Below are 15,470 nucleotides of genomic sequence, written 5' to 3'. Positions count from 1 at the left end.
GTTAAATGGGGCCCTGGTATGGAGCCCAGGTACGTGTACGAGTAGGCCTGCTCAGTACGTTGCTTTTTTTTTTTTTTTTTAGAGGGCGCCCTATAATGGAGTGTTTCAGAGAAGGCTCAGGAGTGTTTCGGAGTGTTTCCATTTTCGAAGGTTTTCAAAGTTTTACAATGTTTTGCAGCGCTAGTCTAGGTGATCGAAGCCAGCAGGCGCTAGTTGCAACCCTGTTCACCATCCCGCAGCGTCCACTATTCCCACGCCACGTAACCATTCGGACAGTTATCACACAGCGTCACTTTTGGGATTATCATTGATTTACGAGGGGAGTATTTGCGATAAAAAGACCTCGTTCGCTTCGCTCTTTCACCTACAACCCCACTCCTCCCAAAGCTGCCCGACCTGCATACCGCTTGCAAATTCCTCAAATATCATATTTCGAAGAGGCCCGACTTTCCTGCTCTTCTCCATTTTTATAGAGATAGAAACTAAAACAGCGTAGATATAAATCGATGCAAGTGATTTGTTTGCAGTCTTCGCGTCAGCCGTTTCCAGATTTTTTTATTTATCTTATTTTGTTATTTTTTTTTGCCCTACTTCAACTTCACGATTTGTTGCAAGCTTCAGACATTTATTGTGTTCATTTGATTTAAGAATGGCACGTATAAGGGAAATAACGTCTCTCTGATTTTTAATCATAATCATCTACTTTCACATTTCTTATCATGATTATACTAAAATCCACATAGAACAGAACGTGCATAATCAAGAAGAGATAAGTGAGGCTTACTAAACAGTGTAACGACAGACATCAATCTGTCAAGCAATGTCAAATTAAGCGTAGCCATCGATAGTTTTTCTCACTTTCATACAATGACACCGAACGTTAGGCCTATTGTTACTACTTCTTCTTGCCATTTTGTTTGTTCTCTCTTTGTTTATAATAATATTCCCCCTCTCTTTCTCTCACTCTATCTATCTAATTTACCTAGCTATCTATCTATCTATCTCTCTCTCTCTCTCTCTCTTTTGCTGTCACTTGACTCTTGATAATGTATCTCAGCCAATGCAGGTGGAAGAAAGAGAAAAATCAACAACTCAAATCATAAAAATGTGAGAACTCTCATGTATACTAGCATTTCAAATATGCCTCCGCGATGGGGATATACCATGGAGGTACTTTTGGCTCGCCTAGTGAGTAGTAGAGTACCACCTTGGATAATGTAAAACTAACGAGACAGAGGCGCGGAGGATTTTTGTTCAGCGGGGGGAGTGACGCATCGTAGAACAGCTTGCGCGCGTATACGATCAATTTAATACGCCAAAAGTTGTCATCGATGCGCCGGTAAAGTTTTTGTGCTAACCCGCGAAGATAGCAACAATACACGCAATGCACACATAAGCACGCATTATCGAGAAACCGTCTACTACAGATGGTTGACAATCACTTCTCCGTAACCCTGTAAGGGAGAGATGTAGTAAACTTTTTTTTTTTTACGTTGGTTCAATCGCGGGGATTTGATCCTTGGTGGATGGAGGAGGCCCGATGTTTAGATGCCGACCACATGCACCCGACTGTGCTTATTATCAATAGTGGGAAGTACAGAGCGGCTGAAATTATGTGAATATTTGGATTCGAGTATTTGTGGTTGTTTCGTGAGCTTGGTACTTGAGTGAGTATGAGCGACTCTTTCTATGCCCGCGAAGTCTCAGAGTCATTGATGGTGCTGATGCTGGGCTGAGAAGTTTGCCCCCGCTGCTCGTGTGTGTGTTTTACCACCACTGCACTGGCACATCCTGCACGGGCAGATTCGCGGTGGTTTGGATTGTAAGGATTTGTCTTCAGGAATTTCATCCATCTCCGGACCATTGAACTGCCTGGTCTTGTTTCACGGAATTTTTCCTTTCTTTTACCGCGAGGCCGAGGCAAATGTCAGGGAGAGACTAAGTCAAAGAAGGGCTGGATTTCACTACTCGGAAGAACGCATTGCTGCTGGCTGGCTGGAAAAATATCCCAGATTTGGATTTGCATTTATTTAGCATTTAGGGAGTCTCCATCACTAGCATTGAGTAGCAATTTAGCATCGATATCACTGTGTCTACGTCACTTTACGCGGGGATTTTGCATAGAATGTAGAGCCTAGTAGAGGTCTACTTTGAGGTCTGTTTGTCTGTCTATGAGTACCAGTGGTATGTGTTTATAAATCTAAGGAATAGTAAGGTTAGTTCAAACCTGACATGAATAAGAATCCTGTAATCACATCGTTAAGTTGAACAAAACATTCTGAACTGCTCTTTTTGTTTGATGTTATTGTTGGATATCTTCAGCCAAATTCCCTAGACTAGAGCTGTGTGTTCTACATGAATCTACCAATTACAACATGTCAACGAGTGTGGAAATCACAGCGTTAGGGAACAAGCGTGAAGTCAACTCGAACATTGAGATCAATGACAGTGGAGTCGCCCTGAATGCTTCCCTGCTGGAGGAGCCAAACGGAGCAGTCGCTAATGATGACAAGAGGATGTCGCGTGCTCAAGATCAAAACGCCTGTTCGAAAGGGGGAACAGTGATAAGCAGTGCCAGTGATCGTACTAGTAGCAATGATGGAAATGTTGGTGAATCGCACTGTGTAAATGGAGAAACTGGTGAAATTAAGATGGCTCTTGATGGAAACAAGGTTGGGGACGGAGATGTTATTTCTGTCAACGGGAAAGGGGGCCTCAAAGATTCACCTGTGTCGGTCGATGGTTGCGGAACGCCTATGTCAGGTGACGAATGGCCAGGCTGCAATGACTCCAATGTTGTGAAGCTGAACTCGCCAGCATTGCCATTAGAGGTAGAGCGGCCCAAAAGCCAAGACGGTGGGGAGACGGACAGTGTTGGCTCGGGCAAGTCGCCGAAGAAAAAGAAAGGACTTCTGTCGGGTGGCCTTCACATCCACATGCCCAGGCTTAGCAGCAGATTGTCGTTTGGCAGTGATGCCAGTATGTCCAGCACGGGCAGCGATGCAGACAAAACCCCAGAAAAGAAAAAGAAGAAGAAAGACAAACTCAAGAGGAACAAGAACAAACAGCAAGCTGGCAACCCTGAGCATGGTGACTCAGCCAAGGCAACTCCAAATGAAAACACAGAAAATGATATTACTGAGAAGGGCAAGGACTTGAGCGGAAAGGATGCAGGAAGTGTTGAAAACCAAGCAGAAAATGAGAATGCTGCTGAGCTGGAGGTTCCACGAGCATCTCACGACACTGCCAGTCAGTCATCTCTAGACCAAGACATGACGGTGAAAAGTGGCAAGGAAGAACTCACCGAGGATGCTACGGAGAATGCGCCACCAACAGTTCAGGAGCCAGACCCCACCACACCCTACCCAGACCAACAAGATGCTACTGATGTAACTGATGGTACTGTTGAAGATGAGGGGCAGCAACAGTCTGTTTGTACTACTACTAGTGTAGGTGAAGAGGAGAAAGAGAAGGATGGAGAAGCGGCAGCTGCTCAGCTAGACAAGGAGAAAACGTCTACACCAGTTGCAGATGAGGGTGGGTATTTCATTACCATCAGGATTGTTTTCACATTACAGAATGATATCTTACTACCACCAGGCGTCATACACACAATCATAATTTCTTAATTAAAAAAAAAAAAGATAATTCTTCATTATATACTCTTCAGTTTTTTGTTGTTGTGATTTACTGCTTTATTGGTTAGTTCTAGAAACTACTCTAGCATGAATGCAATTAGAATGTCAGCAAATTTATGTTTCAGAAACACTAGTGATAAATAGAATGAGTCTGACATCTGTTTCATTGCAAGAAAGGAAACCTGCAAAATAATCAACTAATATTTGTTTGTTTGTTTGTTTGTTTGTTTTTTTTTAAATCATATTGTCTCGGACTCGGAGCTTTACTTGCCATGGGCTGGTTCTGGATTCTACAGCCATTAGCCAACAGTAACAATGTTCCCACATCAGAGGAAAATACATTCTTCTCTATGCCTCTGAAGTGCTTGGTATCATTGCAGTTTGAAATTGTAGAATTATACTGTTCTGTCCCACCGGATCATTTGATCATTAAAATCTACTATACTAGTACTAGCAATAGTAGGAAGGGACTTGTTCACTGAAACTTTTTATATCCTGTTTCATTTAGTAGGGGGTTTTACTGTAGAATGTGAATAGTTACCTGAAGGCTGTTTAAACTGACTGATCTTTATACTAGAATCAAACAACACTCCCTTGTCTATTGAGTTCTATGCTACTGTCATGCTCTGGTACACCCATACACTCAACCACTCAAGCAGGAGCACCTCATGAATCCAGTTGTAATGATTGGTTCTAAGTTTTCCATGCCAAGCTAGGCTGTTGAGTGATTGGCTTTATAGCATGCAGGGAGAAGATGTCCACTCATGCAAGCCCTTCTGAACTAAACCCATTGTGTGAATGTAGAGCATAATGTACCAAAATTGTGTCTTATTAAATCACAGAGTTACCTCTATCAGTAAGCTAAGAAAAATGTTAGTAATTATGTTAAAGATAATGGTGAAGCTATTGATGAGAAAGAAATATGATAATTGATAATCTATGACTGTCTTATAATTTCCTAACCCAAGGTAGGCACACAAGTGTGAAATACCTTGCTTTCAGAGGCTCAGCTGTACTCTTTGCTCACTTTGCCATTTTATTACTAGTGTAGTATATGCTGGATAGAGATGAATATTGATGCATGCTAGATCAATATCTTCATGAATTCCAGGCAGGATTAAAACCCATAATTTTTTAAACACAAAGACAAAGAAGGTAAAGGAAAAGGGATGTACTGGTAAGTAATGTGCCAAGTCTTAATGATGGTGGGTAATGCTTGCTTAGGCAGTGTCAGGGGAATGCTTCACAAACCATTCAACATTTGTTCACCAACAACTTCCAGGATCAAGGACTTTTTGTAAGTCTCTCCACAGTGAACATGAGGTGGCAGGTGATAATACCCTTGCCCTCAATCATTGATGTTCTGAGGCTGTTTTCATGCTTCATATTTTCCCATTACTGTATATTAGCAAGTTTCAATGCAAGTTGGTGTGTAGATGCATTCTCCTACTGGCTATTAGCCCAACCAGATGCAGGGCAACTTGCTGTGCAGCGACAGGTCTGTGTATAGTGTTAACTGGCTATATTTTTTAAATCTCACCAACTGGCTACACACTTTTTCATCCTTTGTTTTTTATGGTTTAGATGTGATTCTTCAGGTTAGCTGTTTCAAGAGATGATATTGCTTTCTTAGGAGTGATATTGGTGATGATTATGCTACAGTTTTCTGTGATATCAAATGCATTTATTTTGATTTGGTCATCAAAACAAGAACAGTATTAGAATGAGGGAAGACTTTGACTTGAACTGAAATTGCAAAGACTGCATTTGCCATTTCCTGTTAGGTACTGTGTATCATTTAGGACGTCTCTTCAAAAGGAGATGAATACTAGCAGAAAAAAAAAGAAAAAGAAGGAAGAAAATTATTCTCTCAACATCTAAAATATGAAGATACATCAGTACATGTACATATGTATGAATTGTTTAGCTGCAAATTGAATTATAATGCAATTCAAAAGAAAACTGTGTCCTACCAAGAAGAAAATGGATACTAGTATTGTCTTGTGATCAAATTGCCTGTCGTTGTTGGTATTTATGGTTTGGTGCATATGGTTTGTTTTGTATTGATTGATTGAAAGTCACGTGCATGTTCAGAGTTGCCTGAAAGGGAGGCTACTGTTGACAGGCCACTCCCATCTTTACAAGCTCTTCAGCAGCTTCCGTGATTGGCTAGTGAGAGTGACCACAGGGCTTTCACTGGCTTTGACATTCCTTGGTTTCATTCCCTGCATAGGGCCTCTCACAATCTTCTTTGAGATGGCCATTTTTTTTTTTTTTTTTTTTTTACTCTCAATTCTTCAGGTTTTGCTGTATTTTATGTCATATTGGCAGCATTGTGGACATTTTTTCTGATTTCTTCATTCTTTGCTGTTCGAGTTGATGGCTGAATTTTCGTGATATTTGCACCATTCACCTGTTGTCACTGTGCCAGAGGTATTGAATACCGGTGCTGAATTCCTGTTGACATGTTCACTTGTACTAGCTACGTTTTATAACTGTGGTGTATTATGATTTCAAGGACATATTGTTGTAAGGAATTTTAAGAGGAAACTGTAAAAGCTTTATTGGTGCTTTACTAGCATTCTTGACATTTTTAAAGTTAAGATGAAATCAGAGTTCACAGTGCCATTTATATCATGGAGCTACAACAGATTTATTTTCTTGTTACAGGTATTGTAGCACCTGTTGGTGGCAACAAAGGGGAAAAAAGACTTTATTTACTTGATAATATTTACCACATCATTGATGTTGACTGGAGTGTATGCACTTATCTCAGCAAGCCAAAGGAAAGTCTTGACAATGTATATTTCTGTACTAGCATTTAAATTCAGTATTTGTATCCTTTAGAAGCTAAAGAAAGGATTTAAATTCAAACTTTAAATGCCTACATCCAAGGTATAGGCCTATTATCCAAGGAATTTAGGCCCTACAGGTATGTCTTTCATGAAAATGATTCTTAAATTTGTAGTAGAGACACAGCAAAGTAGGGAAGACTAGGCCTATACCTTACACTTCAGAAAGATGAAAAGGCCTAAAAAATGAGAGATCAGCCTGATATTTTATCATTTCCCAATTTGCCATCATATCATCACATGTGTTGTCAGCAGACCAGCTGCTGTTTCATTTTCAATTTACTCTAACAAGGGAGTAGGCTCTGTAGAAGCAATGGTAAAGTGTTTTATATGCAGTCTGTAGTATTTTGTATTGTTCAGATATCTTTGATGGTGTCATACACAAATTGCTTGTCAGCTTTGTATCATGAGTGTACACCTCAACTTCCTTGTTTTTATTAGTGAAATACATTCAGGAAACCGGAGATAGATCAGGGAGGTGGAAAGAGGTGGAAATTTCCACCTCCCTGGATAGATGTAGTATGATGTACATGTATTTCAGTTAACAAAAAAGTAATGTAGGATCCTAGCCAACGATGTATATAACCAATGGTGATCATTGATTCCCAGTTCTAACTTCTACCAAGAGTTAAATAAAATATGTTCTCATGAAGTCTGCAGATATAATGTGATCTGAAATTCTGAATGGCCAGTTGGTTTGAATCAGTGTGGCATTTGCTTCCTTTGAGTCCCGACTGAGCATGGTAATTCTTTGGGATTTTGCCCCACTCCCATACTGGCAGAACAAGGGAGCTCCCAATGTTTGCTTAGTGGTAGAAATCTGTAAAGGGTCATGGGAGGTCAACTAACACAAGCTTATTACTAGCCCTCAAGGTCCGTTTTGTCAGAATGCCTGCGCCAAGGAAATGCATAGAATGGTTGTGACAACAGCGCTGACAATCTTGGAGGGGTGGGGGGAAAAAAATGGCTCTGCTCGTTTCCACATGTACCAGCATCACAAAGAGAAAGGCATGATGTACTGGTTTGGCTCTGGCCATTCCATACCTCTTCACTTGCATTTTAATCTCTCATATTTCAAGGTTTTAAGCCCAAATTTCAAGAAAAGTTCAATGACGAAATGAGCATGTGTAAGAGTAGACGTGCAGTATGATTCAGAAAAGGTTTGATATCCATCGCAGCTGCTGACTCGCATGGACCAAGAAGTTGTTGACCCCTGCCTCTTCAGCGTTACTTCATCATCTCTCTGCAAAGCTCACAGGATTAAAGAGGTCTATCCATCCCAAGGTCTTGACAGGACTTGACAGGGGACCCACCATGGAATGAATCAGTGGCAATATCTGCCTCAAAAATAGAAAGAAGTCTTTGAAATGAATAGTGTCAGAGTTTAAAGGCACATGTCTGAAATGTATTCAGTGCAGGTCAAATCAACTTCAGATATCAATTTCTGAAAAAAATCTCATCTTGTGTGGTAGACCAGCATGTGCATTCAAAAAGAGAATTAACAACCATCATACAGTAGCTAGTCGTGGATATCATGAGAAACGGTGCCTTTCTATAGCATCTTTGCGGTTTTATGACCAAGTCAAGTAGGGCCTACTGTATGTTGGAAATGCCCAATGGATGCTATGTGAGGTAACTAAAATGAGCATAAGTTTACAAATGTTTTGTGTACCTCTGCCCATATTGTCAGTGATGATGTTTGCCTGTAGAATCATTCTCAATCTTTCCTATTTTCAAATTAGAATGGATTTTTGTATTTTTTTTCCCCAAATTAAATAAACTTTTTGCATTGTTTCTGCATTAATTCCATTTCAGGTCGAAGCCTGCTACTTTGTGACCAAATGCAAGTTCCATTGTGACAAAAAAAAAAATCTGTTTTCTAACCAAATTTCATTGACATTCAAGAAAACTTACATCTTAGGGTAATTATGTGGGTAGGCTATACAATAACTTGCCCAGAGAATAGTTTATTTGGCTCTTACTTCCCATATCCCTAACCTTCTCCGGAAATTTGACATCGCAAATGAACAACTTGCCGTAGAAGATGGCTACTTGTTTTCCAATAAGTATTCAAGTGCTGAAGACTTGAGTACAACAGTGACAATACATACTCAGTCTTGTCCATATGCGTGGATGTTGTTTTATAGACTCGAAATTGAGTAGCATTCACCTGCCTCTGCACAACTTCACGATCACAGGTTTTGATTCTGTGTTTCTCTTGGTTTCACCATCACTTTTGTGTTGTTCTTCTCCAAATCCGTAAGCCAACCAAATGGCAAGTCCGTCCACACCTTAGATTGAAATTGACTTCTTAGGGTTCAGGTTTTTACAGAGTGACCCCTGCCTCTGACCTCCTACAACGGAAAATGCGAACTACCTCTGAAAATTCTAGGTCATGGGAACTTATTCTTCGATTGGGGTGCAAGCCAATCGCTCCGGTTCCACCTTGCATACTTCTCACTCTGTGACGCACGACTGCATGACGTCTTACGTTTATGCACTGCCCCCGAAAAGTTTTCCCCAAACATGAGGGCTTCCAGGGCATCAATAAATGTCTCAAAACAAAGTTTTCATCGCCCACTGTTTACCTTTTTTTTTGGTATTCTCATCTCGCTCTCGTCTTTTTTTGTACTGCATCCGCATCTTTGCCATTGGGGGACACATTTGTAGGAATGGTTGTAAAAGCGATACTCTTGTTTCAAACCTTCGTGACAGAATGTTCTCCGCAGTACAAAGAATAGGCCTATGTGACTTCAAGTTCTTGAATAGTAACATGCTTTTGCTGTATTTGTGTTTCACAGCCATTATGCTTTAGCCAACAAGATGTTGTTCGTTGGTAGAAGAATTTCTTAACATGGGATTGTAGGAAAGGAACAGTCAAGTGAAATTTTGGAGTCTTTGTAATTTATCTTTAATTAAAGGACCAAGTGAAATGTTTGCTGTGACAGTCTCAAGGAATAATGGTCTGGGTTGATGACTCAGACCTTTTTTTTTTTCTTCTTCTTCTTTCTTTCTTTCTTTCTTTGAATGGGGAGGGCCAGCCAGGGGCTTAAAACTTTTGTAGGGATAAAGAATTGCCTTAATCAGACAATGACATGCATTTATTGAATTAGAAAACATCATATAAAAGTAGTCCATGCCAAAAAGTTGTAGAACGGTATCAGATTACATGAGTGATCAGCAGACTGAGGAAGCTCAAATAGTCGCCTGAAAATGCAAAATAGTGACTTCAGATTCTGTGTGTGTCACTGATATTGAGCGATAGTCGTATGCGAGTTATCGGCAGAGATCCACAAGGATAATTATTCAAAGTCCTGCAAAGGTTGGGGCTCAGTGCAAGCTCAACGCCGTCTCTTGGGTAAGGATGTCCTGCCGAAATATGAGCATGACGCAAGGATTATTCCTGTCCTTCCTCAACTCGGTGTATCCCAGTAATCTCGAATCGCAGAGATGCCTGTGTGTGCCAAGTGACAGTGGTTTAAAAGACTGTATGGTCTGTCAATTACAAGTTTCCCCTGTGGAGGTTTATATTGTAGTTTCCAGAAATCTATGTATCTGTACGTAAGCATGTATATATTCTGATGCACAGCCAATGTGAACAATTGAGCAGTGACATTTTCATTTCCAACACAGTATGATCCTCAAAGTGAGGAAACCACTTTTCAATATTAATAGCTTACAATAAACCTGTGGTTCCCGTACTCACTTAAGTATTGTTGTCTTCTTGTTGCAAAATTTTGGAGGAAAAAAATACACAGTAGAATTGCAAATGCAATAGGCATTACTGAGCTCATAAGAGGCAGGTAGACATTCAATGCATCTTTGCAGCAGAACTTGGCTTTTATCAGTTTTTAGACCTTTTCTTGGTGAAGCTGTACAATAGTATGTACTGTGAGTGTGCAGATACACATTGTACTGTAATCATACAATGACTATTATACATCAATTGCCTTTATGGCATGGCTGTGACAATTGTTGAATATTTTGAAAGAATGGCAAATTCCCTGAATCTACACATGGCCCTAACATCCTAAACAATCTGCTGAGTGTATTACTTGTGAATCATGACACTCTTCAGATTCAGAAGTATGTATGGATATAAATTGTTTATATACCCCTGACTTTCTTTGTCTATAAAAGCTTACAGCAATATCATCTAACAGTTTAAGAGTTACGTTCAGATCAAACATTAGAATTATAGTCCATCCTTGATTTCACATGTACCAAAAGTGCTTAATTTGAAACAAAAAAATTGTAACGACAATCACAAGAATTGTGTTATGATAAGCATTCTCACCGTGTGAATGCAAACTGGGATTGCGGAGGGGTATTTGAATTGTAATTCCAATCATATTTCAAATGATGCTCTGTGGTGTTTTCCAATCATTTTTGATATGCCAGAATTACGGAGCGAAACAGCCGTGTGAACGTAATTGACCTCCAATCGTGTTTTTTGGGGGGTGGAGTTTATGGAGACCTTTCAACCACTTCTGCAGAAAGACTGCGCTCCTCAAATGCTCACACTGCAATCAAAGCATGCGTGACTTACATCTCAGTGGTGATTAATTGGGACTTGCAAAGAATTCAAATCTCCTGTCCTTGCTCTTAAATTCAAAACCAAACTGCAAAATCTGCAAAGCCTTCCTCAGTCGTGTGAATGAATGATGATTTGAGTCACAATTTCAATCGTATTTGTACTTCAGCATTACAATTACATTCCTCGATAGGTGTGAAAACGGCCCATGTCTCTTCTTATGCAACTTTTTTTGAAGTAAGCAGGATACTTCATCAATAATTCTGTCATTGAACAATAAATCAGCTGTGGGAAAGCATGTCTCTCTGAACTTATAACAAGTGCACCTTTGATTTTTTTTCCCCCTACAATACAAATGTACATAGCATTTCTAAACATTTGTCCTATCATTTCAACAGAGAGAGAAAGAGAGTGAAATCAGAAACAAAAAATAGGGGGAATCAGAATGTATGAATGCCTTTAAATCTGTACTTTTAAAATCTTGACTAGGTACATGAAAGTGCTCATACTTTATATACTTCATGTATATATCCCGAAGTCAGTAAATCCAGGATCAAGTGTGCCAATCACGGCAGGCATTCCATTCGATTGATGCTGACATAACAGCGTGTCTGTTACCGTGGCGACCGTAAAGCCACCAATTAGCACCTCATCTTCACAGGTAGAGATCGTCGGGTAGGACAAGATGGGGCAATTTGATTGTCAAACCAATTGAGGAAATCCTGTTGAAATATATCCAAGTGAACTTGCAGGTGGATGATGAGTTCTACATGCCTTGTTGTTTTCCATGCATCCCCTCTCCCTACAACTTGTTGAAATATCAGCTGTAGGCGTGACAAAGGTATGCTGACAGCCAATTTTATACAATTTGCAACTTTGTCCTATTTCAAACAGAGACAGGCTGTCAAAAAAGTGAGTGCACTGTTGAGAAAGTTTTTATGTAGTTATTCCACTGCGATGTTTTTTTTCTTAATGAGTAAATGCCCCCCCCCCCCCCCCCCGCAATGAAAACAACAACATCAAAATGATCTAAAATGTACCTCCAAGGCTATGTCTTGGATACAAGCACATGTTATGTTAAAGTGTCTACCTATAGATAAAAACTCATACTTTTGAGGATGTGATTCTAGATGATATCTTGAAATTTAATAAACAGTTACACATATATTGTTTGCACACTGTTTAAAAAGACTAGTGACAAACTATAGGCATGAAGCGTAAAATGGGTGTGACAAGAAGAAATATGAGTCAAACCCATGTTGACACCCCCCCCCCCCCCCCCCCCAAGAAAAATGCAGAGCTCTGGCTTAGTTTTCAGGAGTATTTGCAGATAATAGTGGGGCCTACATGAAGGGTCAACCAAAATTTAAGGGAACTTCAATTATTTTTCCTGCTATGCAAGAACTGAGCAACAGCTTTTCCATTTTCACTGCCCATCTCCTCCCACTTGATATGTTTTTTTTTTATTCTTTTGCCCCCTTTGTGACGCTGAATTACAAAACTTGTAAGCAGCCGTTGACCTCGTTGACCTTACACGGAGTTGGAATTCTACTTGTTGCAACAACTAACCCTGTCAACTTCAATCAGTGCTCCCATGTGAAATGTAATTAGGTGTGTGTTTCGAAGTGGGCTGGTTGAAAAGATCACAAGGCGATCCGTTTTGTGGCAGAGCAGAGCGACATCTTGTCTTTTCCATTCCTTCTAGTTCTACCTGACGTGTGTACCACGCTGAATTGAAGTGGAGTAAAAAGTCGTTTCAGTCAATCAAATTGATGATTTGAGGTGATTTTTGTGTCAAAAGAGAATCAAAATTAAAAGCTGGTCTTTTTTGCTTGCTTTTTTTAGTTAGCTGGCAAGAAATGGTTAGATGAATTGAAAATATTTTGGTGACATCTGTTCCTTAGAAACACTATGACATGTTTTTTCAGGTTCATTCCAATGGAAAGCCTTCACAAGTATAGCGTAATAGAAATGACAAATATATATATGGCAAATATACAATCAAATAAAATTCAGTGTGGCTCAGTTCCTGAGTGACGGTGTTATGAATGCAAGCTTGATGTCCAGTAGCATGATAGATCAAAAGAAACATTCATATACTGTAAACTTCCATATTTTTATGTGATTAATTTTTCATGCTGAGGGGCTCAAAAATATATTTGTGGGTTCTTGAATTCGTGCTGCACGATTGTCAATCCGTTTAAATGTGCAGAGAAAATTGTGAAGATATTTTTGCGGGATTTAGAAGTTGCACCAACCAAAAGTAGCTTAAAATACACAAAAATTAATGTACTGCGAAATATGCAAAAATTGATGTACTGCAAAAATTTTCCATTTACAGTACTTATTCAGCAAGATTTACAGATGAGGATGTAAAAGGGCTGCAAGTTTCTCTGTCCTAGTGGAGTTGCCCTCATAAGATATTTGATGTTGATTGCAAATCATTAGTAAAGCTGTATACGATAGAAAATGGTGCAAAGTGGATTTTCTTAACAATTTTTCATAAACACTTAAAAAACTTGACACACAGACACATATGACACAGAAAGAGCCCATTTGATTTGAATATTCATAAGCATCAGTCTTTGTGTGTGAGCACAATTGAATTAAAATTTTAGATGTTGATAAGTAAGTCACGAATATCGAAAGACATTATCATGAAATGTCTGTAGTACCTGGAAATAAATGACTGCAAAGTTTCTAAATGCAAAATAGGAGACTACAAATTGTATATACAAAAGAGAGATTGAAGTGCATGCTGAAATCCAAGGAGGAAGGAACAATTCAATTAGCACCTCTATTTCTGGAGAGGAAGTTATATCGAATATCATTGTCAATCTGTGTATGAAGTATGATATGAATCACAGAAACAGACATTTGCTCCGATGGTGAAGACAGACATGTTATCAGGGAATGCCACATTGGATAACGTATCGTATTGTGACATATTCCGAGGTACTCCAAGACTTGTGCGGATCTGCATTCAGAGCCCATTGTTGTAGAGTATGTGGTAGTACGGCAGCCCTTCGGGAGAAACTGACTAATTTCCTTTTCCACTTCCTTCCCCGATGTGATTGATGTTATTAATTATCTTTGCGGTATTATAGATCACCGAGGATTTACAAGTTTACTGCAAATTCCAACATCCAAAACTGCTGTGAAAAATGCTTTGTATTAAAGGACAAGTCCACCTTCATATACATAAGGATTGAGAGAATGCAGCAATATTAGTAGAACGCATCAGTGAAAGTTTGAGGAAAATTGGACAATCGATGCAAAAGTTATGAATTTTTAAAATTTTTGTGTTGGAATCGCTGGATGAGGAGACTACTACAGCTTGTGAGTAATTATGCGTACAACAGTATAAAGAAAATGTAAAGAAAATTCAACATATTTTCACTTTTTTCGCATAATAAAAGAGCACTTGACTTGCCTCTTTCTAAAGGCAGGGGGAATAATATTACCCATAACATATGTCGGTAACGAGTCAAGGGAATGTGTACTTTTTTCAAAAGATGAAATTTTGTGAAATTCTCTTTATATTTTCCTTATATTGTTGTACGCATGTGACATCTAAGTTATTCATACACTGCTGTAGTCTTCTCATCCAGCGGTTACTGCACAAAAACTTCAAAAATTCATAACTTTTGAACGGATTGTCCGATTTTCCTCAAACGTTCAATGATGTGTTATACTAATATTGCTACATTCTCTCAGTCCTTATGTTTATGAAGGTGAACTTGTCCTTTAAAGTTCACTGTATATAGACCCTAAATGTAGAGGGATGAAGCATGAGCATTTCATTGCCGCCACACTGTGGGTGCTGGAGATACTGTATTGTTTGTTTGTCTGAACATTGTTTTTGTTTTGACTTTTTAAGATATTGCAGTAAGTATTTTTCACATTTTATTAAATTGATGTACGAGGATTTAGTAAACAGTATGGCAGAACAATGAATGTAAAAAAGTGTGTGTTGGATGGGGGGGGGGAGGAGAGGGGGGGGGGGGGGAGGAGAGGGGAGGGGGGAGGAGGAGAGGGGAGGGGAGTTGCTTTAGCCAAAGTCAGGGATCAAAGCTGAACATGAGATTTTTGGAATATTACTGTTTTTGCAATTACTTGAGGAGTATTTGATACATGATTTCACCAAATGTTTATATCTAAAGGGATGGTATAGTCCAACTTTTGGTTGATATAGGGCTTCAGCTTTTTCTTTTTTAAAGATAATGAGAAACCTGTTATGAAATGTGAAAGAGCATATGATTCTAAGAGGAACTCAGTTTATTTGATGAAAATTGGTCTTGAAATGGCTGAGATATATCCAAAGCAAATGGATCCTAATAGAAGGTTGGGCCCACCTTTTAATAGGATCACTTTGTTTTACTTTGTTTTTGGATATCTCTCAACCATTTGAAAACCGATTGTCATTAAATAAATTTTGAATTCCTT

General features: G+C 39.2%; 1 protein-coding gene across 1 annotated transcript in view; it reads left to right on the top strand.

The window, feature by feature from the left end:
• The first annotated feature begins 1,622 nt into the window (after window positions 1–1,622).
• The window catches only part of LOC139708887 (uncharacterized), a 39,447-nt gene continuing 25,599 nt past the window's right edge, over window positions 1,623–15,470 (top strand). The window contains exon 1 of the mRNA XM_071620850.1: window positions 1,623–3,537. Within this exon, the coding sequence (XP_071476951.1) occupies window positions 2,376–3,537 (1,162 nt within the window). The 5' untranslated portion in view covers window positions 1,623–2,375. The remainder of the gene's footprint in view (window positions 3,538–15,470) is intronic.

Source organism: Diadema antillarum, unplaced genomic scaffold (assembly GCF_040938485.1).
Source record: "Diadema antillarum isolate AM-2024a unplaced genomic scaffold, OU_Dant_1.0 seq00001384_RagTag, whole genome shotgun sequence".
Lineage (NCBI taxonomy): Eukaryota > Metazoa > Echinodermata > Echinoidea > Diadematoida > Diadematidae > Diadema > Diadema antillarum.
The sequence above is the reverse complement of the archived record's forward strand: the minus strand, read 5'-3'. Positions and strand labels throughout refer to the sequence as shown.